General features: G+C 41.8%; 1 protein-coding gene across 1 annotated transcript; it reads right to left on the bottom strand.

Annotated features, from left to right (window-relative positions):
• Window positions 1-409: 409 nt before the first annotated feature.
• On the bottom strand, window positions 410-15,918 carry LOC128468071 (vomeronasal type-2 receptor 26-like). The gene is made up of 6 exons (XM_053449833.1): window positions 15,884-15,918; window positions 15,030-15,164; window positions 14,803-14,947; window positions 8,080-8,346; window positions 3,085-3,208; window positions 410-1,314 (listed from the first exon to the last, which is right to left on the bottom strand). Exons 1-6 carry the CDS (start codon window positions 15,916-15,918, stop codon window positions 410-412), a joined length of 1,611 nt encoding a protein of 536 aa, XP_053305808.1.
• Window positions 15,919-27,566: the final 11,648 nt, after the last annotated feature.

Here is a 27,566-nt window from a genome sequence, read left to right as displayed (position 1 = left end):
CTGGAAGAACATACCTGGCTTTGGCAAATTGCCAGTATTGCTTGGGTCCCACATAGGGGCCGACTATATGTGAAATATAAACTATAAACTGATAAAATTAATCGTGTATTAAAACATTTTTCTTTTTTTGCTGATTGTTTGGCTTAGGTCAGCTTGGAAATGTAGACAGGGTATATGAAGTCCTCGCCTTATCCTTTCTTTGCTCACTCAATGAGTTGATATAGTCTCCTAATGGAAGCGAGAGCGGAACAGGCCGTTATATCAAGATCTATGTGCCAAATATACTGTAATTTTAGCCAATAGTGTTCTGGAGATGTTCTCTTGGATGAATATTGCCTACCCTTCCTTTAATATTTATAATTTTACCTGTGCTAAAAAGTATATTCTATATGAAATCATAATACAGTTTTTAACATTCCAATCTTAGCAGGTGTTTCTTTGAATTCATATCTGGCCTTAGAAGAATAATGCAGCATTTAGGAAAAAATAAACAACCAAGAATCCCAAAGCTAGAAGTTAATATTGCAAAAATCTCTACAATCACTGTGTTTTTGCCCATAACGCTCATATAAGCCGGGATAAAAGAGATCCAGACGTTACAGAAGATCAGCATGCTGAAAGTGATGTACTTGGCTTCATTAAAACTGTCCGGCAATTTCCTGGCCAGGAAAGCGACAATAAAACTCACAGCGGCCAGGAAGCCCATGTACCCCAGAACAGTGTAAAAGGCAACCACTGACCCCTCATTACACTGAATAATGATCTTTCCAGGGTAGGAGTGAATGTTCATTTCTTGGTATGGAGGGGAAATAGACAACCAGCAGATGCAAATGACTACCTGAATAAATGAACAGATAAACACAACAAAATTGGGTATTTTGACTCCAATATATTTTCTCCACTTGCTGCCGGGTTTGGTGGCCTTGAACGCGATGCAGACCATGAGAGTTTTGGCCAACAGAGAAGACACAGCTACTGAGAAGATGACCCCAAAAGCAGTTTGTCGCAGCTTGCAGGTTATATCCACAGGACGACCGAGGAACAGAAACACACAGAGGAAGCTCAGCATGAGGGAAACCAGGAGGACAAAACTCAGATTACGGTTATTGGCTTTAACAATGGGAGTGTCCTGGTATAAAATGAATATACCTAAAATAATGCAGGTTATGACAGATGAGGTAACAGAGATTATACAAAGAACCAGTGCAACTGGATCCCGATCATATGATAAAAACTCAGTGGGCTTCTTAACGCATTTGTCCTTCTTCTCATTTGGCCACTGGTCATCTGCACATTTTTGACAAGAGTCTTTGTCTATCAAACACAGTAAAAAAAATGTTTAAAAATGTATTTATGGTAACATGAACATTCCACATTCTCAGGGATTCCATTATCAGAATTGTCTCCCTTCTCTTGGTTCCTCTTGTTTCTATGTTCACTTAATTCTACTATCTCTTTTTGCTTCTATCAGTTTTTAACAGTTTTATCCATCCCCTATCACGTAGATCTATTCATTAACATGTTGAGTTGTGTATAGGGAGGGTTAATCGCACTGACCAAATATATATATATATGTTTCTAAATCCCCGTGTACCCCCAAGTAGGGTGGGAAAATGTTGATTCAAGCACTCTTTAAGATGGTGGTCAGTGAAAATCACCTAGAAATTAAACATTACAACATTTGGGAAAATAAATGTTTAGACTTCTTTTTTAGCTACATCCAGCATTGTAAAAGGAAGCACCAATCCGGATTTTCTGCCAAGAAAGAAAATCATTTAATACACTAAACACTTTCACACAATCTGTGCCCAGTGTCAGCAGATTCTGAAATAGTTGCATGGGAGAATTTATATACTACATATCGACCAAAAACATTTGACAAATTTTTCATTTCATTTTTGGTCAATTTTTTTCTGGCAAACAACAAATTTTGTTTCCTGCCCTTTCAGTTCACATAAACTTTTAACATTTGGAAACAAAATCAGTTGTTGCTCACCCTCATTTGCTCTTTCACACACTTACTCGTTCTCACTCTCATTCACTCTCACATGCTTTTTTCTCAATGTCTTCCTGCTTTCTCCACTGTCCATTTCTGTGTTCCAGTCTAATTTTTTTTTTTTTTTCTGCTTCTATGTGAACCTTTGGAGGATTGGGGGAGAAGCCGTCCCTGTATACTCTGAGAGGGCAAAATAATGAAGAATGTTTCACAGAAGAGCAGACAAAGACAAAAGATGAGACAAGGCAAGAACCAGAGCTGTGGAAAATTAGACAGAGATACCTGGTTGGTGGAGGAAGGTAGGGAGGCACTGAGAGAGAGTGTGAATGTGAGTGTGAGTGTGTGTGAAAGAGCTTTTCTGTTTACTTTTTGTTTGTTAAAAAATTAAAATTTGCATTAATCTGAATGCACAAGCCTAATATATACACAGCAGCAGCAGGGGAGTTGTTGGGGGGTGCAATAAAGGAAGTATAAGACTATTTCTTAGGTATTTCAAGACTCACTGTAATAATTCATAATTTTCTGACCACAAAATACTATTTATATTATTGGCTTCTATTTCTTGAAATGCCTTTCTCTTTGTAGAATATTCCCACAGAAGAGCATGTTTTTGGAAAATATTATACTAAGAATTACCGTATTGGCTCAAATATAGGCCGCTCCCGATTATAGGCCGTACCCTTATAGTTTGGTGCTATTTTAAAGAATTTGGTTTTTTTAATTATTATTATTATTTTTTACATTTAATGTATGGTAGAAGGCTCCCACCCTCCTTACCTAAACTTTCATTTTGCAACGTTGTTGTGGATGCAGCAGACGTAACCTCCGCTTCCTGCACCAGTCTGCCTCATCTACATCAACGTTGGGAATAAAAAATCAGGGCGGAACTAAAGTTTCTGCTCGTGTTGCCGAGGGACCACACTACAGTGTTGCCGGACCGCACTACAGAAAATGCTATGCAGTCTTCTGATCCGGTCTTCCAGACACCCTGGAGAAGGTAAATAGGCCACACCCCCACTTTAAAGATTTAAATTATGGGAAAAAGTGTGGCCTATATTGGGGCCAATAAGGTATATACACATTTTTACCTATTTTATTGGAGATCTCTCCCTCTGAGCACGGGACGCAGTCGAAGCAGCAGGTATGCTTTCCCCTTTGTAAAACCCTTCTATATCCAGAAAGACAGTCTTTGGAACAACGAGAATAAGGAACCTGAAAAGCCAAAAATTATATGGGCAGAAACAATGTCAGGAATAAGGCCCATTTCAACCTGTTTTCATTCTGTCGCAATCCAGTAGTGCACGGCACAACTTGTAGCCAAGCCATCAGACTATACCTAAATCACCCGTGTGCCATTGTGTTTGTTTTTGTGACAGAAGCTGGAAAATGGTGGGGTGTCTTACAATAATTGTGCGATGTTGGTAACTATTGTGGATGTAACTGGTGCTGTGCTCCATAGGCACTCGTTCTACTACTCTGTGTATGTTGTGACTGGTTGTACATCATCATTTGGCAAGTAGCTGGTGTATGTTGTGAATATATATATATACACAAACACACACATATATATATATACGCATTAGACATGCATTTTTAACTACATAATATGTACATATGTCTTTGAAGTAAAGACTAAGACTTAAATATGACATCAAAATAACAACTGAACTGTGCAGTTTCTTTAATATTAGCCCCTGCTGTCAATATATATATATTAATATTGGTCCCTGCTGCCAATATATATAAATATTAGCCCCTGCTGTCAATATGTATCAATATTAGATCCTGCTGCCAATATATATATATATATATATATATATATATATATATATATATATATATATTAGCCCTTGCTGCCAATACATTTTATAGTGAAAGAATTGGACCCTACGCAAGCATTTCCTTGGGCCCCGCTTCACGCTCCTTAGCATGGAATCACTCCCTCCGCTCCAGCACCACAAAATAAATATAGATCAAATAAACAACACATAAAACAGCACATTCATGTATAGATCAATTGAATAAGACACAAACCTACATAACTACATACATACATACAACGTATGGAAACATTGCATAGCAGGGATAGATCAACACATTAACACACAAACCCAGCATTGCATGTACAGATCGATTCACATCTGAATTCAGCACTGAAGGCATAGAATCAGACAAACAAATCCTGTGTTTGCAGGCATACAATAATAATGTATGAAAACATAGCATAACTCAGCACTAAAGGTATAGATAAACCCCCCTAAATTGTAGATCACATGATGCACACCCCAAAGCCAGCCCCGGTGTCCATACTGCCCACATAGAACCTGACCAGCACCCAGATAATATTAACAAATTACAGTCCAGAGTAAGCCAACTTTGTCCCCAAACAGCCCAGCGTGAGCCAGTTTTGTCCCCAAACAGCCCACCCTGACACCAGTACAGGCTCTGCAACACCGACACCCAAACACACACACCAGGACAGGCTCTGCCACACCAACACCCAAACACACACACACCAGGACAGGCTCTGCCACATCGACACCCAAACACACACACCAGGACAGGCTCTGTCACACTGACATCCACATCAGTACAGGTTGATCTATACCAGGCATGTCCAAACTTTTTTTGAAGAGTGCCAGATTTGATGAAGTGAACATGTGCGAGGGCCGACCATTTTGCCTGACATTCTTTGAACCATTAAAATTAAATGCAAATTAACTATTTTATGCAAAGTTTATTGAAAATGGCATACTTCATTTTGTGACTTGGATGACAAATCTAAACAGGTGTTAAATCACTCTGCCTTTAATGTCAAAATAAAAGATTCATATTTGCGCAACTTATCTGTGAGGCCTTATCAGTCCACAATTGGCCCTTGGGCTGGACTTTGGACATGCCTGATCTACACAAAGCATCAAAAATGCTTTCCACACTGGCTTGCTGTTTGTTTGTTTTCCCCCTTGTGTATTGATGCCCCAGCCACCCCTTTGGTTTTAATGTATTCCCCCCCACACCCTGGTTCCTGGGTCCTCGCGATGGAGCAAGAGGCGCTGCTGAGCAACACAGAGAGAAGCGGCAGAGCCCCAGTGGATGATTATTTTTGGTGTTTTTTTTTTTTTGTTTCAGCATTTTACCGATAATGCTATTTTCGGCTGATACGTTTCGGTCACCGATATATCGGTGCATCCCTAGTTTTTTGCATCTTTTTGCGTTTTTTTTTCACATGCCTTTTAAACTTTTTTTTTTTTATTTTGTTTGGCCCTTTTGGTTGGGCTGAAATTGAGGACTAATCTTTGATGATCTCCACCGGACCGACATTGAAAAGGTAAGTGGAATTATTTTTCTTTCCAAATGCTTTGACCCGTGAAATGTTAGAGAGGTGGACTGCATGCCCCCTTACTCACCAGGATGGAGGTATGGTTTGGGGTTGAGGCCTCTCAGGTTTTGTTCTAATAATAATAATAACAAATAACCACCCATGCACAGAGGGAAGCAGTGGGACCCTACGGAAGTCTGCAAGCAGCACAGAGAGATCTGCGGTTCAGGTAAGGGTGTGGAAGATGGTGTATGAATGAGTATCTGAATAAGGGAATATTTGTGAATGAGTATCTGTGAATGAGTGAATTAATATTTGTGAGTGAGTGAACAACTGTATGGCCCGCAAATGATGTTATAAATATCCAAATGGCCGGAAAAAAGTTCCCCACCCCTGAGTTAGAGGGTCGTTGTCTTAGGACAGCATACCTACATCCTCAATGCTACTGACCTCCTTGGTATTATATTTCCAAGTTATTAGCCTCTGGCGAATGTTGAGCTGTTTCCCTTCCGGAGCCGATAGATCAATGATTGCAACATGTTTTTCTATGTTGTTTCCATTTGGTAAAAAAATCTGATTCTTTACATGATACACTGAGGGCATCTCTCCATTTTCTTTAAAGTAGACCTCTTCTCCGGTAGGATCTCTGAAGTGAACTTTTCTTAAAAACTGCTGCAACATTTAATATTTTCAGAATATTATATATCATGTTTTATATACTTTGTATCAAAATAACTAGGTTTCTGTTCATGCTATTTTACATTATTGGTAGACTTGTATAAGTGGACCAGAATCAAAACCAAACATTTCTCCAAATCATTTTTAACTCACATGCAAGTGGAGACTCCTTGCCACCAGGTGCTCTGATGCAATTGCCTGTTGCACCCCCAGTGTTAGTCCTCCCCTGCTAACCAGACCTGGATGACATTGCATGCCTTCAGATATTAACACTTGCAAAACAAACTACCTAATTATTAGGATACTCTAAAAGAAAGCTTGAAACTAGCAACATCATCTCCTTACTTTAAATGTTGAGTTTTAAACAGGGGTCCTTAGGACCCACAATTAACTGTTGGTAGGTTGGGATCAATTAACCTACCTACACCCACAAACCAGAACTGAAATCCTGCCATTAAAACTTAATGTTTAATGTTGTTGATATTAAAACATATACTGTATCTAAACGATCTGTAAGCCACAAACAGGCTATCGATGGCAGGTGAAATGTAAAAGATCTAGTCTAAATTAAACATATTCCCCCAAAACGGGGACTAACCAGCAGCCTTTCAAGTACTGTTTTTTTTTAATTAATTAACTTAGCGGGATGTGGGGTTAAAATCTATAATACATTCTTTAGAGGATGTGTGACTCCATCCCATGCCTCACTCCTACCCTACCGAGATGAGATGGAAATGAGTAAAAAGCACAGGATGTTGCATGAAAGGCTCTCCCTATATGTCCAAAAAAGGTACCATATGCATATCAATTCATTAACCATTTCAGAGCACCCACAATATACCTCATATATTTGGTTTCACATGCAATACAGTTCACTGTTAACTTAGACTAGGCGTTTTGTTACACTGGGAACATGACATGCAGTTTATTGAAATAAAAGTACAGCTTATTCAATGATTAATGAACTAAACTTGCTGTTAAACTTTATTTTTTGGGTTAAGAACATTTCAGCTATACGTGAGAACATGAGAGGAGAAAAAGAAAATAATTTATTGGTCAAATTATAGGTAAACATTGCACTGTGATGGGGGAGATCATTAAAAGAAGTCATTTAGATAAAAGTATTAAAGATAACCTCAATTGTCAGATAAATGTAACCTCTTACAGAGTCCAGCCACAAACTGAAATATTTTTTCCTGCAGCGCCCCTAGAGTTAGAAATGCAGATTGCTTTTATTTGAGAGCTTACAATTTTTTGAGACTTTATATAAAGTCTTACACGTCTTTCATGAAGGTCTTCATGCTTTATTAATTATTATTGTAAAAGAACATGTTCTACATGACTTTTTTTTTTTAAAATTTCCCCCCAAAAATGGCTTTGGAAATAAACAGAAAAAAATAATTGTTTCCCATTTTTTTCTGATATTTTGTTTTTCAGGCCTTCCCATCGCTAATGCTGATCATTTGGCAATATTCACTCACTGTATAATAAGATGAAAACTAAATGCAAACTGTTTTTATTAATGGTTTACTACCTGATACGTAGGTAAGGGGTTCTCTGGATTCCTGATAATGTATAATTGCATTTCATGCAAAGAAGAAGCCACGGCATAAACTGCTTTGTATACGTGATACGTGGTTCCAAATCTAACAGTGTCATAGTACTGTCGGCCAAGTTTAATGATTCCCTCCGTCGCGTTACAATTTCTGTAACCGGTTTTGAAGAAGTTTTGTATTACTCCATTCCAGACTGGATTTGATGTTAAGCAGTTAAAGTAATATGCCCGTATATCTTCAAGTAGAATGTCATTGGGTCGATTTGATGGACTGACGTTTTCTAGAAAATTCTGAAGACTAGGAATCACTTTATCAGGACGTGTAAATACCAGGCTACCATTAAATGGGAAGGAAGACTTATTTATATTATAAATGATAACATTCCAGCTGGCAGGGATTATAAAAGTCTTTTGGCGAATGTCTCCACTTTCATCCGTGAACAAATACATGGAGCGGTACGATGCTGTGCCGCAGAGTATCACAATCTGCGAGGTTGCTCTGTTAATAATACGTCTGTTTCTATTTATAACCTCTATACGTTTATAGTATTTATTGGGAGGTAACTGTAAGGAGAACTCGATACATATTCCATGGATGGCAGCCATTTTCTCCAGCTCCCGACGCTGCGTTTCTCCGCTGTCATCATCCGAGGCAATGATACCCACCCAGTTCCAACCAAAATATCTGAGTAACTTTACAATGGCATCAAACTGGGCCTGGTCATTCTGAAGGGTCTGATAGAAATTTGGATACAAACGTTTGTTGGATAGAACAGGATCTGTTGCTCCGTAGCTGATCTAAAAATATAGATAAACAGGCAAAATGAAACAAGATGAAAAGGACAAAAGACATCTCATTGCAATATAATCAAATGATGAATGGAAAACCACCTGTTAAGAAATAGTTATCTTACAAAACAGTGTAAAGAAGAAGACCCACTTCTTTAAGGATGCTTATAATATTGCACATTAACACCCCCAATATTCTCTTAGCTCACCTCTCCTAGTCTCTCTAATGCAATACTTACACTAGTGTGGCTGGTCCATTGTTTACTATGGCACTTTTACCTATTGTGTAATATACCCTAAATCAAGGCTCGACAAATCGAATTTTGTCCTGGCGCCTAGGTGTTTGTCAGCCTGTTAAATCCCCCCAAAATGCCCCCACGTCGCCACAATCGGCGATCGCGGGCAGGGCCGGCCGAAGACTTAACGCCGCCTGGGGCGGCTTGTAATGCTGAGCGCCGGAAATTGACGTCACTTCCGGCGCTCTGCATTACAAGCCGGCACCGAGACCGAACAGGGAGACTCGCCGCAGAGGAGAGAGAGAGAGAGGGGCGCCGAGCGGGTAAGCGAAAACCACTCGGTGCCCCTCTCTCTCTCTCCTCCGCTTCAAAAAAAAACAAAAAAAAAGCGCTTGGGGCGGCAAAGTGCCGCCCCTTCTAAAGTGCCGCCTGGGGCAATTGCCCCAGTCGGCTCCATTGTAGGGCCGACCCTGATCGCGGGGCCGCTGATGCTGTCTGCCCAGGTGTCTGGGCAGACCAGCACAGCCAGCCCGAGCCCGCCCCTAAGATCACTCCCACGGAGTGATTCTATAGGCTGAAAACACGATTGACGGCAAACCAGCAATTGTGTTTTCAGCTGCCACAGACAGCTTCAGGGGAGGGGGTTGTGTGTTGATTGGGTCCCCACACAAGTGTAGGGACCTGACACAACACCCCCCTGCTGCCTGATCACTCCATGAGAGCGAAAGTGCAGCTTTAACCCCATTCATGCTGTGGCATTTTAGGGGTTAATTCCCATTTTGTACGGAGCTCTGCTGCTGCAACAGCAAAAACGAGCCCCCACAAGCCCTTTGATGACCCCTGTAGGCATGGAAGCCTACAGGAGTCATCAAAGAGACTCCTCCCTGCAGTGGCTGGTCTATAGACCAGCAATTGCGTCCCAGCTGCCAGAGGTAGCTTCAGGGACAGGGGAGAGGGTTCTTCTGGAGACCAGCCCCAACTCTCCCCTGCTGCCTGACCGCTCCATGAGAGTGACAGTGCAGCGTTAACCCCTTCAATGCCACAATTGTGTATGACACATTCGTGGCATTGCAGGGGTTAACATTTGTCCCCGCAAGCTTGTGGGGAATAAATATCAGTCGATGCTGTGCTCCAATGGAAGATCAGCATTGAAAGAGTTAAAAGAGTATCAGTCTTTCGATTTAGGAAAACTGGACAAAAAGATAACGTTTTATCGGAGGTAAAGCACCGATAAGGAGTTTTATAGATGTCCCAGACCCTATTAAAAAGTGATACCAAAACTTTTGCTGCCAATGCCTTCATAATTCTTCTCAGCAGATCTGGATTGTTTAGAAAAACAAGAACAGGGATGGACACAAAGAGTTGGGATCTCTCTGACAAAACTCATCAGAAGCATCAACCTCAAGAACGAATAGTCTCAAGGGATCAGGATATCTCAGAAGTGATGCAGAACTAAGTCATTTCTACAGGTTTCTACCTTTCTTAGGGAAGGCTGTAACCAGTATGACCATCAGAAAAATCAGAAATCTATAACTGCCTCACAATCATCAAATTGTAATGAAGAGGTCTGTAAATGCACAAAAACCTCTTTATACGGTGATCGTGGGGGCTTTAAAAACCAAGACGCAGTACCCAAGGGCAGGCAGAACAATTATAACTGAGGAACAAAGACGATTAACATTAAGCACACCCAAAGAATTGTTTCACAGCCAAACAATGGCAAGTAATGTTTAAACACAGAGGAGTTCAACTGGACTTAAATCAAATTTTTTTAAAATGGGTTTCACAGAAGGAGCCAAGCAAATGGAATGATTAAAGGCTAAAAAGAAGAGAGTGATGAGCCGATCTAGTCAACCGGAAATCCCTTGCGTGGACCTTCACCCCCAGGCTGTGGGGTTTCCGCTGGTACATTTAGGCTCTCATATACCCTGCCTGGGTTTCTTGGGGATGAAACACACTGAGAAACACAAAAAATACCTCCATTTCCCAGGGAAAAGCTGTAGTGTGTTTTGTATGAACGCACAATCCTAAAGTTATACACACAGGCCAAGGCTTAACAAACGAGCAGATGATCACATTCTGTAGAAATATCTCCTACCTGAGGGAATCCGTATAAATTCATTATGTTCGCAATGTGTAAGGATGTTTGTGAAGACAGGTCGCCAATAACTCCAACCACTTTGCTATATTTCCTACACGAGTAATTAGGGGCGGTTTTAACGGGTCCAGATAGTATGTGCAACACATTCTCTACAGCCTTGTTCACATGTCCACAGGAATCAAGGACATGGTATCCCAGAGTCACATTGGGCAAAATATATGGATTACTGTTTATCTCATCAACGGCGAAAACGAAAGCCAAGAGATGTCTGTAGAACTGAGGATTAGGTCTGTGAAAAGTCAGAATGTTAAATTATATTTACGATGTCAGGAGGTCACTTTCTCTGTGCTCCGCTTTCCATCTAAGTGCCACTAATAAAGAGGTTAACAAGTCAGTTCAGCAAGGAGGCTACAAGGAAGGAGAAAGAGAAACTTGGATGGACGGCTTCAATCTATACTCCACCATCCTTTACATATCGCTGCCATCCGCTTATGCTTATTTTTTCAAGAACCCCTGCTCGCTTCTTCACTTCAGTTTCTCTCTCACTCCATCATTCTCCTGGCACCATGCTGACTATCCTACCTTTCAAGGTTTCACCTTAAGCATCATCCCTCTACACCCAATTCATAGCAGACAAATCTGTTCTTTTATATAGATACTGCTCAATCTCTGCTCCGTCCATATACTCCCTACTACCCCTTAGTCTGTAAGCTATGCAGGGAAGAGACCTCTTTTCTTAAGATATTCATATGTATTCCGTTATCCTGTTGTTATTAATCTGTAAATTCTGAGCACACCTGTTAGCACCTAATAAAACTAATACAAAAATGTAGCTGTGATGTACAGCAAAAAGTTGTTGAGCTTCACAAAATAAGAAGTGACTAAAAGAAAATGGCAAAAGCATTGAAAATGCTCATTCCCACCATCAGGTAAATAATTAAGAAGTTCTCATCATCTTTAAATGTTGTGAATCAACCTGGAGCAGGACATGTCTATATTGGATCAATGCACTGTGAAGAGGATGGTTCGAGTGGCCAAAAAATCTCCAAAGATCAATGCTGGAGAATTGCATAAGTTAGTTGCATCTTGGGGTCAGAAAGTCTCCAAAACTGCGATCTGATGCCAGCATCATCACAAGTTATTTGGAAGGATTTCAAGAAAAAAATCCTTGATTCTCATCCAGAATAAAACCTCAACAGATATTAAGTGAACACCCGACTGCTTCTACCAGCAAGCTATAACTGGGCTGCGGTTGGATCTTCCAGCAGGATAATGATCCAAAACTTACATCAAAATCAACACAACATGGTTTACTGACCATCTTGGCCATCCCAGTTCCCTGACTTAAACGCAAGCGAAAACCTGTGGGGTGAAGAGGAGAGTCCACCAGTGTCGACCTCGAAATTTGATGAGGTCTGGAGAGATTCTGTATGCAGGAATGGACTCTGGTTCCTTGCTATGTATTTCTGCAATCTCATCAGGTATTATAGGAGACGAGTCAGAGCTGTTATCTTGGCAAAGGGAGGAAGCACAAAGTATTGACTAAACGGGTGACAATAACTGTGCCACATATATTTAACAATGCTGTTTTTTTGTTTTGTTTTTTTCTTGAAACCAGTGTTGGCAATTGTTTGATATCCACGAAAGCTTTGTATTTTTTGAAGGAAAATGGTTTCACACTAAAGACAATTTTCACATTATTATTTGCACATATTTACCAAAGGTGCTAATATTAATGGAGGGCACTGTATGTTTAGAGGAAGTAACTGACCTTTATACATAAACCTTAATAATAGAGAACCCAATAATATCTGATATAAACAGGAAAATGACTTACAAAAAGCAAAAGTACATTGATCCTGGTATAATTCTGTCATATATCTCCATCATCTCGTATCTCACTGTTAAAATGCCGCCGATGATGATGTGTCCGTCCTGGACATATTTGGGTTGAAATAAAGTTCTTCTGTGAGTAAGATGACATCCAGCTCCTTGAGAACTTGGTGCCACCGGGATAGACAGGCAGGAGATCACTGCAAATAGTGCAGATCTGGCAGCCATCAGAAAGCCTTTCATTTGCCCCATTAAATGAACCTCTAACAAGCTCGGAGTTCTGCAGCTGGCCGTGTGAGGTCATGGATTCAGACGTCTTGTATTTACCAAGTGTTTCTGATGGCTGAACGAGTTACACATTTTATATTTTCTGCAAGGAGTTAGAGAGGCCCTGGAGATAGGAGTTCACAGCAAATATAAACCATACGCTGCGGAATTGTTTGGTACGAAATAGAAATTAATTGGCTTTTGCTTTGTTTAGATTCTGGTCCCCGAGAGCAGGAGTTCATAACGACAAGTAAAATAATAATGGTTTTAATTAAAATATAACTATTGCTCTAAACCCCATTTTATACTTAAAAAAACTGACCAGAATGAAGAGCAGAACATGTGAAAGTTCTGTAAAGTCATTCTAAAGCATGTTTTCACAATTATAGCAACCAACAGAATATTCTCTTCATAATGTAACCATACGGTATAACCGGAATGAATAAATATGAATGTTAGGTTTAAGAATTGGTCTCGGGGCCCTACATTTTTATGGACTCTCAGTGGCATCGTGTAAGAGTTGTTTATATTAATAGAAATTTATATGTTGGGGGTGTTATTGGTTTACCCATAATTTATTAAGATTTAAACACAGGGAATATGTCATTTCTGTTAGTTGCTTGATTAAAGGAAGAATTTCCATCATAATAAATTAATAATATTTCTTAAAAGATTTACAGATAACAGGATCAGCTTTTATATTGCTTTGAGCCAGGGGTGTCCAAGTTTTTTCTGCAGTGGGCCACTTTAATAAAATATGCAGATTAAAATCTGGCCTTTAATAAAATATGCAGATTAAAATACAGTAAATTACACAAAACCTTTACTTTTCCTCTCACTGATTTCTGGGCCTAGAAAGGTCTGTGACTACAAATTTAGGATAATTAAAAATGAAATACTTCTATTTATTCTAGGGATGCACCAAAATGAAAATTCTGGACCAAAACATTCACAGTTCACTTAGCCAAAACCAAAAATGACCCCACACCTTTATAAATAATAATAAAAACTCAAATTTTTAATAAAAGTAGGAAACACACCACAATTGGACAAAAAAAATAGCAATATGACTTGGCACGATAGGAGTGTGATTGCTAACAGCAATCAAAGTGCCATCACGCCTAGGTTCCAGCACTTACACATCCAACCAGTAAATGCTGGAACCTAGGCATGATGGGACTGTGTTTGCTGTTAGCAGTCACACTACTATCATCACAAGTCAGCCAGTACATGCTGGTACAGGGTGGCTGTAAGTGATGTGCAGACCCCATACTGCTGGCAGCATCAATACACAATGGGGGCAGCTAGCTAGATTTCAGCATGTACTGGCTGACTTGGCATGATAGGAGTGTGATTGCTAACATCAATCACAGTCCCATCATGCCGAGGTTCCAGCACTTACACATCCATGCTATCACACACACACTCATTCATTTACTCATTCATTCACAGATTAATTCCCTCAATCACGCATACTCATTCAAACACCCTCCCAACCCCCCTTACCTGCACTGCAGCTCCTCTATGCCGCTCACAGACTTCAGCAGAGGGCGCGGCCTCCCTCTGCGTTCTCTGGTACTGCACAGAGGAAGCAGGACTGGAGCAGAGTCATGTGATGTCACGTGAACTCTGCTAGGTTCCGCTTCCTCTATGCAGTACAGAAGACCCTCCCACAGGTAAGTAGCAGGGCTCGAGGTGCGGCCCGCGTAAGATCAGTTGCCCTGGCTGCCGATCTTACGCGGGCCGCACCTCGAGGTCTTACGGGCCTCATTTGTCTCGCGGGCCACATGTTGGACGCCCCTGCTTTAAGCAATCAGTGGTCCAGAACATCAGGACACAGACTAGGTGTAGAGTTTCTCCTTAATTTGGGTACCATCCCCTTCAGTCTTGACAATACATATTAAAGTATTTGCAAAGTGTCCCTTACTGTTGGATTTACATTTACGTTTGTAAATGTGAGGTAATTAAAATGTAGGTAATCTCATGTGCCTGTTGCGGAGGTGGCATATAAGTGCAATGGCCGCTTACTAGTCCCTCTCTCCCATACTCGCCAGAAGCTTCCCTCTGAGCAGACATCAGGAGCCTTCCCTCCAGCAGCCACAAGGTACCCGAGCGAGGACTGTGACGCTTCAGCAGTCCTACTGGCTCCCCTCTACTAGGGAAGACACTACAGCTTCCCCAAAAGAGTCTTAGGGAGAGCACACAAGTATAATCTGGTGCACTGGAGCACCTTACTTCAAGCTTTCCTCTCCTACTTTGCCCTCCAGCTAATCATATCCTCTCTTTTAAAACCCAGGGAAAGTATCACAGTCACATGATTGTGTTGAGAAGTGGTATCTGTCCTCTGAAAGCTGAGGTTCTTGTTATCGGCTTTCACAATTGGGGTATCTCTGAAGACAACGAAGATCAGTAATATTACAACAGTTACAAGACAAAACAGAACTGATGCAAAGAATAAAACTGCAGCAACTGCATCCAAATATGATAGAAACTCCACCGATTTTGGAATACATCGATCCCTTTTCTCATTAGACCATTTATCTATCGGACATACAATGCATTTCTCACTCTCTGAAAAATAGATCATGTAGATATCTTGTTTCAGAACACAGGGAACTGGTACAACAATTAACTCTTTGCTTGTACTGTTCCTCTGGCCTTAGGGCTGGGAAAGCAATGGAGCCTGAGGTCCTGATTTCCCCCGGCAGAAATGCTTGAGTCACCGTGTGCCATATTGCACGCCACTGCACACGGTGAGCACACGATCTCACTTCCTGCACTTCCTTTTCCCCTCGTGCCATCAGGTCCTGGGGTTAAGATGATTTTTTTTAACCTGGCAGGCCAGCAATGGTCTGCCCCTAAATAATTTTTCTTTAATTTATATATCACTTCGTTTTTCACGAGTGCCGATTAATTTCCCCTTTATTGATTTCACAGCTTTTTGAATTCACGGTGAGGCCCTCACTATGATTTGGCACACGTATTTGTAACCACGTTTTTGGACACTGTTTTCTTTTTAGAGGCAGTGAAGCCTGGACTTTGCTGGAGGAGGATTGGGAGCCTTCTGGCCCCTTCCTCTCTTCAAAGAAGGCCAGCAAAGGAGCCTCACCTTTCGGGGTGAGACTTAAGATCCGACCCTCCCATTGGGGGGGAAGGAATTTGTCTGGGTTCCCTGTGAGGGAACTCGGTATCGTATTCTGGCTTCTGCTGCCCATGGCACAGTTGCAGCACCCAGGAGCACGCACCTCGGGCTCCAAAAAAAAATGCAGGGTGGGGGGCATTTTAAACTTCGCCCCAGGCGGCATTATGTCTTGGGCCGGCCCTGTTTCTGTGGTTGCTGACTTCTTTGTGGTTGGCAGATGTGTGGCTAGTCTGGACTTTATTCATAATTTCATTATGAAGTGGTCTTCTGTTCAATGGTGCAGAAGAACATAAACAACAGCTTTCTCTCCAAAGTGGGTACTTTCTTATAGGGTGGACTATTTCAGCACTGTTTTTTCTCAGTCCCTGGCTCGCTGTACCTAAAGGGCTAGCAGCCACACCACACTGATGAAGTTTTGGAGAGACACTGGCATAACTACAGCGGTAGTTCCTCTAGGGGGCCCTGTCGATCCCTATGACCCTTTCTTCCTGTCTCCCCGTGACGGTTTAAAACAGGTTAGAAAAGGCCCTTCCAACCTGGATTGCACTGATCCAGATTTCAAGGGCCCTTCTAAACTATTTAGAATCGACATGGGGAGACAGAAGTGTATCAGGGTCACATGACTTAACATGACCTCACGGTGAAACAGAAGCATAGATGTGTACTTGTGTGTTTTTCAGCATGGATATGTGCCTGGGTGAGACCAGCTGTTGAAGTTGGGGAGCCCTGGGAAATTTTGCACTAGGGCCTTGTGGTTTCTAGTTAAGCCCCTGGGCTGAGATGTACATCTGTGGTTACTGTATTCCTTGTACAGTCAAGGCTTGCCACGTATTTTGCGTCTGCACTCCTGATGAATGGGACCAGTCTGATATGCTAATTGCAAGTATTTGTCTGTAATAATGCAAGACAATGGAAAAAAGGGCTGATGCTCTTTCTGTGTAGGTACCTACCTATAGGGCAGGCTATTTCAACACTGTCAGTCATCGATCTGAGATGAGGCGCCCATGTTGGTTTTCTCGCCTTAGATTACCGTATTTGCTCGATTATAAGACGACCCTGATTATAAGACGACCCCCCAAAATAAAAATATTAATTTAGAAAAAAAACAAAAAGCCTGAATATAAGACTACCCTATAGGGAAAAAGTTTTACTAGTAAATATTAATTCATGTAAACTAATTTTCATATTTAATAAAAGCTATGATTGAGAAAAATATATTTTTTATTTCCTTTTATTTGCCAACCTGCCCCCCCCAGTTATGCACATCTGCCCCCAGGCTTGCCACTCTGCCCCCAGAAATGCCTTATACCCCCCTATTTGCCACTCTGCCCCATGATGTGCCTTTTAACCCCCTATATGCCCCTCTGCCCCATGATATGCCTTATACCCCTATATGCCACTCTGGCATATAGGGGGTTAAAAGGCATATCATGGGGCTGAGTGGCATATAGGGGAATAAAATGCATTTCTGGAGATATATATATATATATATATATATATATATATATATATATATATATATATATACTGCTAACAGCAATCACACTCCTATCAAGCCAAGGCAGCCAGTACATGCTGGAACCTGGGGATGTTAGAAGTGTCATTACAGCCTCCCTATGCCATGCTACCACCCCCTCCCCCCCTTACACATCCATGCTATCACCCCCTCCCCCCCTTACACATCCATGCTATCACATACACACACACTCATTCACAAACATTTAAATACTCATTCATTCCATTAATCACACATACACACACGCTCAAACCCCCCCACCCCCTTACCTGAACTGCAGATCTCCCACTCGCAGACTTCTGCAGGGGCCCGGGTGTGCGAGCAACTTCTCTGGCCCCGCCCCCAGAGGAAGGAGGGGGGAGGTAGAGTTATGTGAGGACTGTGCTAGCTTCCTGTTTACTGCTGCTAATAGCAGAGACGCTGCTCGCGATCAAAGCCCGGTAAGCAGCACGGCCGAAGCAGAATTAGGTCTGATTAGAGCATTTGCTCTGGAAAAAACCTCGTCTTATAATCGAGCAAATATGGTATTAAGGGTATGCCCAGACATAGAAGCAACTTCTCTCCAGGAAAACATTAGGGACAGATTGATATTCTGTAAAAGATACAGGGATTGGACTTCAGAGGACTGGGGTAAAGTCTTTTTCTCTGATGAATCTCCTTTCCAAATGTTTGGGGTATCCAGATAAGATTTTACTATTGATGTATATATGAAATTATGAATGTTTTAGGATACTCATAGGTGCATCCATTAACCTGACAGCGATGACAGTGGCGGTTTCATCTCTGTGGCTTCACTTTGACCGACTCCATTGAGCTGAATTGTGCTACAAACTCTGGAGTTAGCGAATACACCCCATACAGGCTGCACGATATACAATCATACATGTACTCAGCATAACATGCCATGTACAAACAGGGAAAAGAAAAAATGTTGGCAACAAATATATAAAAAATAGTATTTTGTTTTTTGTATACATTGTACAGCCAACACACTGTATTTGCATCGGCTCGCACTGTTTGGTAGGCCTCATATTATACATTTGTATTATTTGAGCCTGAGACTTGCTTAGCGCACCGACATTTTTTCTTTTCCCTGTTTGCACATATTTGAGGTTGTTGGCTCCTCATCAGTCTGGTTGCAGCTTGCTGTCCAGGGGTTAATGGGGAGGAGGTTTAATTGCACCTCCCCCAACACATTAATAAGGTTTTGGTAGCCATATAAACTGCTTTGTGTGCCCACTATGTAGGAGGTGAGAGTAGGTTCTCACCCTATTGAGAGTGTGCCTTGACGTGGCGGGTGAGCTTAATTATGCTTTGGCCAATTCATATAACCAAAACCTCTCATTTATATTATGTTTATGTATTTGTTGCCAACTTTATTAGGGTGAGAAGCGCAGACAGTATTTTGTTTTTTGTAACATGCCATGTATACTAGGCTTTCCTACTATTTTACATTTAATGAATGTAATGAACTCGGGGGAGGGGAATTATATACCGTATTTGCTCGATTATAAGACGAGGTTTTTTTCAGAGCAAATGCTCTGAAAAATACCCTTCGTCTTCTAATCGGGGTCGTCTTCTAATCAGACCTCAAATGGAGGTCTGATTAGGAGACTAAGATACAGATCCCCCGCACCGCTGCAGGGGACCTGGATCCTCCTGTCTCAGCCCCCCCCCCATCATACACACACTTACCGGTGCTTCCTGCTGTGTTGCCGGGGCAGCGGGTTGACGTCTACGCGATCCGCGTAGACAACGTCCGCTGCAGCCGTTAGGAGGTGTGGCTAGCAGCGGGGGTTGTCTGCGTCCGTCGCGTACACCTTCCCCGACTGTCAGAGACCAGAGTTCCCCGCACCGGTGCGGGGAACTCTGATCTCTGACCTCTGACAGCCGGGGAAAGTATACGCGACGGACGCATACAAACCCCCGCTGCCAACGCCACCTCCTTGCGGCTGCAGCGGAAGGCAACGTCAACCCGCTGCCCCGGCTGGAAGCACCGGTAAGAGAGGGCTGAGAGGGGAGAGAGGGGTGAGAGAGGGGGAAGGGGGGGAGAGAGTGTGTGTGTGTGTGTGTTAGTTAAATGGGGGTATAGAGTGTGTGTGTGTGTGTTAGTTAAATGGGGGTATAGGGTGTGTGTGTGTTAAATGGGGGCATAGGGCATTTCTGGAGTGGCGTTAAGGGGGCATTTAATAGAGCACTCTGCCTTATACCTCCCTATATGCCATTCTGCCCCATAATATGCCTTTTAACCCCATAAATGCCAGAGTGGCATATAGGGGTATAAGGCATTTCTGGAGGCAGAGTGCTCTATACAGTGCCTTTTAACTCCCTTAATGCCACTCTGCCTCCTGGAATGCCTTATACCTCCCTATATGCCACTCTGCCCCATAATATGCATTTTAACCCCCTAAATGCCAGAATGGGATATAGGGGTATAAGGCATTTCTGGAGGCAGAGTGGCACATAGGGGGTCAAAAGGCATACCATGGGGCACAGTGGCATATAGAGGGTTAAAAGGCATATCATGGGCCACAGTGCCATATTGGGGTGGCAAGCCTGGGGGCAGATGTGCGTAACTGGGGGACAGGTTGGAAAATACAAGAAATAAAAACAAAAAAAATATTTTTCTCAATCATAGCTTTTATTAAAAAAAATAGTTTACATGAATTAACATTTACTGGTAAAACTTTTTTCCTTTGGGGTCGTCTTATATTCAGGCTTTTTCTTTTTTTCCTAAGTTAATATTCAGATTTTGGGGGGTCGTCTTATAATCAGGGTCGTCTTATAATCGAGCAAATACGGTACTACAAATTCTTTTTTAGTTAGATACATTTTTTTAAAGGTTTTTCATTAAGCCTGAACCGTGTACCAATATTAATCAGGAGTGTTATATTATTATATGTTTTACTATTTTTTGTCTATTATTTTTGTGGTAATCAAGCAACTGAGTCTAGCCACAAGGGCCCTGTGGTTTTTCAGACTGACAGTTGTGATTTTATTAAAAGTGGTCACATGTTTCTAGATTTTTCTTATTTCCCTAAACTGCTATTTCCAAATGGTGGAGAAGGCATAATGATCTGAAGATATTTATTTCAGGATTTAGGCCCCCTAGTTCCAATAAAGAGTGACAGAAACCAATTCCCACAGACACACTTTAAAATCTTGTGGAAAGGCTTCTTAAAAGTCTTTAATAATGTGTGTGAGTATATAATTATATATATATATATATATATATATATATATATATATATATATATACATACACACACACACAATGTCACAAAAGTGAGTACATCCCTCACATTTTTGTAAATATTTTATTATATTTTTTATGTGACAACACTGAGGAAATGACTCTCTGTTACAATGTAAAGTAGTGAGTGTACAGCCCGTATAACAGAGTAACTTTACTGTCCACTCAAAATAACTCAACACACAGCCATTAATGTCTAAACCATGGCAACAAAAGTGAGTACACCCCTAAGTGGACTTTAAACTGTCTCTTTAACGCGGATACGTGTTATACCCCCACCAGGAGCTTTACAGTATTAATGTCAGATACAGGGGACGGGGCATCAGATACCCACGAGTATTAATATCAGCAGTAGTAACAGGAATATCATATCTGACTACCCGACTATCGCAATACCCCTTCTAAACAACCCCCTCACCACACAGTTCCTGGAGAGCGGAGCTACACGTGGGCCCTTTAAGGCAGGTTTAGATAGCGCTGTCCCTTTAAATGTCAGTCAAGCAGCACACAGGTACCTCACAGGCCCCTGCCTGCAGCACAAGTGGTGTATAAGTAATGGCCACCTACTGGACCCTCTCTGTCAGACTCACCGCCAGCTTCATTCTCAGCAGACATGAAAAGACTTCCCTCCAGCAGAGCTCAGCATGCGCAGGACACAGCACTCTGCAGACACAGGGTACTCTGGGGTTTAAGGGACTGTGAAGCTGCAGCGGCCTCACCAGCTCCTCTCTGCTAAGGAGGACTGTCCAGCTTTTCCAACACGTCTCTCACAGGGATTGCACAAAAATCTAATCAGTCACTTTGGGCCTAGTCCTGAGCTCTGTCACCATGGAGCTTCCTGCTTCCCTCTCATTCTCTGCCCTCCAGCCTCCCACATCCATCCATAAACACCCAGCCAATGCCTTACTGTCACCTGATTGGTGTAGCTGATCACAGGACCTGCTTGTAGCTCCTCCATTTTGAGTCCTGGCAGTGGCTGAGGGGCCCATCAGCAGATGCAGCAGTCAAAGTGAGTGAGAAAATGGCGGGAGCTGCATACATTGTACACAGCTGTGAGGGGTCTGAGATTTTAGTTCAGGAAAAATAAATGCTGTTTAGGGCCACAGATGTTTAAAACTCTCCCTAAGTTACCTGTATTCAGGGCACCAGCAACTGAAGTGCTGTGAGTACTTTATTAGTATATAACTCTATGTATCAGTATATAATTCTCTAATGTATATAACTCTATGTATCAGTATATAATTCTCTAATCTAGATATCAGTATATAATTATCTAATGTATATAACTCTAAATATTAGGAATATAAATATATAATGTATAGAACTATATATATGTATATATATATGTATATCAGTAAGCTTTAGCAGTATATAACTTTATATGTAAGTATATGAATCTCTTATGTATATAACTCTATATAACAGTGATATAATTCTATATCAGTATATAAATCAATATCTGAATATTACTATCTCAGGTATATAAAACTCTGATGTATATAACTCTATACCTGTATATTACTGTGGGAAGCACTATAATGTATATAAATCTATATCTGTATGTAAAGTAAATTTAGTATAGGTGATACCTTTATTGGCTGATAGCTTGTGAGGCTATCAGGGCCTCATATTATAGCTGATAATATATAAATGCTATAATATTCCTGAATGCATTTATAGGGTAATATGTGAAGTGGGGATGTGACCCGTTTGAACGTATAAATAAATACTGTATTTGTTTGATTATCAGAGCAAATGCTCTGAAAAAAAAGTATCCAGAGGATGCGATTTCACTGGGTTCTGCCGCCGGCGGTGCGGTGCTCCCCACCTACTTCACCTCCAACATTGGTGTCATCCTGCGATGTCAGCGGGACCTCCTGCCCCCATGCCTCAAGAGAGGCACCAGGTAGCCGGAACTAGGAAGTTCCCAGAAATTGACAGGAAGTGGTACACCTTGGGAACACATTTAAGTTTTTTTGTTATTGTGTCATAGTTTTATATATTTATATATATAGTTAGGCTGAAAAAAGACATGCGTCCATCAAGTTCAGCCTTTCCTATATCTGAATTTTTTTTGCTGTTGATCCAAAAGAACCCAGTTTGGCTCCTTTCGATTTTGCACTAACCAGGGAAAAAAATCCTTCTTGACCCCAAATTGGCATTCAGATTTCTCCTTGGATCAATACGCGGTTTCCCCATAATTAAAGATTTTATCCTCGAATATTATGTTTTTCCAAGTATTCATCCAGTTGCTGTTTAAACGTCTGTACAGACTCTGATAAAACTACCTCTGCAGGCAGAGAATTCCACATCCTTACTGTCCTTACTGTAAAAAACCCTTTCCTCTGCTTTAGACTAAATCTCCTTTCTTCCAGTCTAAACACGTGACCCAGCGTCTTAAGCATAGTCCTGTTTATGAACAGATTTCCACACAATGGTTTGTATTGGCCCTGAATATATTATCATATATATTATATATTATCATAATGCTATCATATCCCTTTCATCATAACTATAGTGCTCCATTCCTTTTATTAATTTTGCAGCCCGCCTCTGAACCCTTTCTAGTGCTAGTGCTGACTGACATCGCACATTGTTGCCTAGTTTGTTGTCTATAACAATTCCCAAATCTTTCTCATTTGTCTTTATCCCTAATTCACTACCGTTTAGGATGTAGGTTGCTTGTGCATTCCCTGCCCCGAAGTGCATAACTTTACATTTATCTACATTAAATTTCATCTGCCATTTGTGTGCCCAGTCCCCCAGTCTATCTAAATCCCTCTGCAGCACAGTAATATTACTTTACCTAGTTCAGTGTCATCTGGAAACACAGAAACATGAATTTCAATGCCTATTGCCAGGTCATTTCTCATCAGTGTCTGGAATAAGGAAAGTGTTTCTGCAGTGTGAGAGCAGCACTACCTTTACCTTACCGAGGCTTTTTAGTAGCGCACGTTCCATACAGCTTGTGACATTTCTACTATTTGTTGGTTTTATCAATATTCCCATGTTAGATATTCCCACACAAACTATGCATCACTTTTGTTCCGAAAATAGGGCTTTTGTTTGAAACCAACGAAACATGCAAAAAATAATAATTTTGAGAACTTCTTCACAGTAGATGCCACAGCTGAACAATGACCGGATTAATGTTCGGGAACATTCCATTATTACACCCCACATAGATATTTTTTCATATTCTAGTGGGCTACATCCACCCTCAAATAGTACCCTATAGGGTAGCATTTTAAAATATCTGAATTGAGGGGTTTGAGAGTAATGAAAACTCAAGTCTTACAGGTATTTCCTAATCTTGCTTCACCTTTTGAGTCTGTACCTGTATATCTATAGGGTAACAAAACAGTCAATGTAGGAAAGAATGTGTGTACAAAATGGTTACAGAAAGGAAAAAAGTAACCATACCTACTGCAAGAAGTTACAAAGCAGGGTTTCAAGTGATTCTCAGTAGGATATATAGGTGAGAGCTTCGCCTATCCAGGTAGGACAAGAAATTACAAGCGTCCCAGAACCTCCCATTTATCTTCAGTGTTTTTTTCTGCCCTAACCTGGGTAGGTGAAGCTTCATCCCTTGTTTGTTTTTCTGAGGACTGTGTCTTATCTCAGTAGCTTCATCTCGTTAGCCTGCCATTGTTTGTTTCTTGGGGACCATTCCTTTCTTCCACATCAGAGTAGGATAGGATTCATGGGCAGATCCGTATTTACCTAACTCTAGCAGTCAGAGGAAGGATCCATAACTTTGTTTCCGTGTAGCTCACTCGGCTGCCCTTGGACTGTGTTTTCCGTATATTGGCGATTCTGTAACACTATTTGCCATATTTTTCTTAGCGGAGCTTCACCCGGCAAACTTCCGGGCATGCCGGGCAGGTATGATAATACAGTAGGGTTGCCAATGTGGAAAAAAATACACTTTCCCCAGCAAGCTTTTCTTCTAATTGAGGTAGAAGCTAAGTATCAAATGATGTGACACTTGACCTTGAATCTCAAAAAAAAGTGTGTTTTTAATATTCTGGGTAAAAAATATGTTATACAGTTAAATGCATTGTTTCTTTGGTATTAGTTTGTGCTTTGTTAAGCCCACTTGTTGATGTAAATGATGGTATAATAAAATATGTGATGTCATATAACTTTGAGGAAAACTTACAACCATAACAAGTTAGTGTCTTCCCCTGTAGCTTTTCTTCTGAGCTTTGATAGTCCGCAAAAGTTAATGTGTAATTTTTGTTCAATATGTCTGGCTGGTGAGGGTACATATATGATAGGGATGGACCATTGGGAGGTAGGAAAGTGATTAAAACCTTCTGTGACACTACATTCATGACACAACCTACCCACCAGTAATTTTCACAGATGCAAGTCACACAACCTTTTATTTCTGCCAAACACAATGTGTCAGGAGCTGGGTCCATAAAGACGAATGTAATGACCCAGAGATGGTGTTCAGGAGTTATTCGCAGTAGCGGAGATGCTTTCGGCTCGTCAGCCGTTTCCGCCTGGACTTTGGTTCCGGTGTTCTGTCAGCTCTTCTGCCTGTTATGAAGCATGTCTGTTTCTGGACCTGAATCTGTAAACTGAGACAAACATAACGGGTGCCTCACACCTTATAAAGGAAGCAGAGCTGAAGTGAAGAGCAGAACTGGAATCAAGGAATCAGAAGCACAGCGAGACTGGGGGAACTCTAGCGAGACTGGGGGAACTCTAGCGAGACTGGGGGAACTCTAGCGAGACTGGGGGAACTCTAGCGAGACTGGGGGAACTAAAAGGAAGCCGCTCCACTGCCTGTTTGGAGCCTTACACAATGAATTAGTGTCAGGCTCCATCATATAAGCCCCCGCGGAAGTGGAGTGCGGTAGCGGAGGTTGTCTGTGCGCATCGCACAGCAGTTCACTGGCTGCCAGAGAGGAGGATTCAGGTCCCCTGCAGTGGAGGGTTTTTAATTGCAGGTGGGGTACTTCACTACTGGTAGGTAGTTGGGAAACAGTTAAAATTTATATGCCAAGTGCATATACTTTACTACCAGTGGTAGAGGCCGATACAGTAAACCAGGCATGTCCAAACTTTTTTCAAAGCGTGCCAGATTTGAAGTGAACATGTGCGAGGGCCGACCATTTTGCCTGACATTCTTTTGAACCATTAAAATTAAAAGCAAATTAACTATTTTATTGAAAACGGCATACTTTTCATTTTGTGACTTGGATGACAAATCTAAACAAGGTGTTAAATCACTCTGCCTTTAATATAAAAAAACCAGATCTATATTTGGGCAACTTATCTGGGGGGCCTTATTAGTCTGGAACGTGGGCCGCAATTGGCCCTCGGGCCAGACTTTGGACATGCCTGCAGTAAACGAAGCATGCATACAAGGGACACAAAGCTATTCTTAAGCTAAGACAAGATCAAGAACTGATCAAGACCTAAATGATGCATCAGGAAAAAACAGACCAAATAGGTCTTATATGCTGTCAGATTCTATGTTTTGTGACGGTGTAAACCCCAGGGAGATGCTTATTTTGGCATTTGGGTACAGGTGCTATCCAGAATGTAAATATGGGTCCCTGGGGTGGAGCAATTGGAGAGCAGGGTGGGCCAATGCTCCATTCCCCCATTCTGTGGAAAATCCATGCCGCCTTTTGCAGGAGGCTAAAAGTCTGCAGGATCCAGTATAGGATTTCTATGAGGCCAGCATCAGGCACAGGTGCTGGGCATTAAAAACCCCTGGAGCCTGATAATCAGAGAGACTGTTGGGGGAAGAGGAAGTTCCCTGAGCTCCCAGGGCAAGGAGAGGCCCTGAACAAGAAGACTATCCCTGAGCCAAGTGAGGCAATACCTGCCTGGACATTTTCCAGAGCCTGGCGTAGCTGGGTCTGGCTGGAAGGTTGAGTTAGTGGGTGATTAGGCTGGTCAGTCCGGACCAGCATAGTTCAGTTAGAGAGGGCTCCAATTGGGAGCTAGGTTTTATTTTTATGATTTGGTTTTTTGGGTTTAGGCGGTTAAAATAAAGCGCTGTTTTGTTCAAATCTGCTGTTCCTGATGCTGATTGCCCTAGAGGACTGTGCTTAGGACCCCTAAAAGTGACATGTATGGCCCTCATGCTATAGGGTTTGTCACAGTTTCTATGAATAGACCCAAGAGTGGCAGAGTTAAGACATATAGTAAGCATACGTCCCAACATTTCAAAATGTGAAAGGGACACAAGTTATTTTTTATTTTTTTTTAACTCTCGCGGAACTCACTGATGCAAGCAATTGCACTTTACAATGTTGCGCTTGCATCGCCACATACGCTTCCTTTACATACACATACTCGTACACTGCCCTTACACATATACATGTACACTGCCCTTACACACACACATACACTCCCCTTACACACATATGCACTGCCCTTACACACACATATATACACATACACTGGCTTTACACACCAGCTAACAAATACCTATACTGCTCTTACACACACTGGCCCATACACACACAAACACATACACAAACACATACATACACATACACTGCCATTACACCCCTTTCTCCCCATCTCTTACCTTTTCCTCCATCCGTCTTCCTTCATCCTTCTGCCTCCATCCTGTATCCTGCGGTGGGAGCGCAAGGTCTGCTCCCTCATCACTACGTGACGGCTATTGCTGCCGAGCCTAGGGATGACGTAATATCCCTGTTCTCGGCATTATTTGCCGGCACGTAGTGATTAGGGAGCAGTAAAGCGAGGTCTGAAGTGTCCCTAATGTTGAACCGACTAGAGGGAGATTGCGATCTCCCAGCTAGTCTGCAGGCTGCAGCCGCTGATCGGGCGGCTGTGCGCCCCTCGCAGCTGCACCTGAGGTGAGTACCGATCTTGCCTCACCCTTC

The sequence above is a fragment of the Spea bombifrons genome, chromosome 1 (genome assembly GCF_027358695.1).
Source record: "Spea bombifrons isolate aSpeBom1 chromosome 1, aSpeBom1.2.pri, whole genome shotgun sequence".
Classification (NCBI taxonomy): domain Eukaryota; kingdom Metazoa; phylum Chordata; class Amphibia; order Anura; family Pelobatidae; genus Spea; species Spea bombifrons.
The sequence above is the reverse complement of the archived record's forward strand: the minus strand, read 5'-3'. Positions and strand labels throughout refer to the sequence as shown.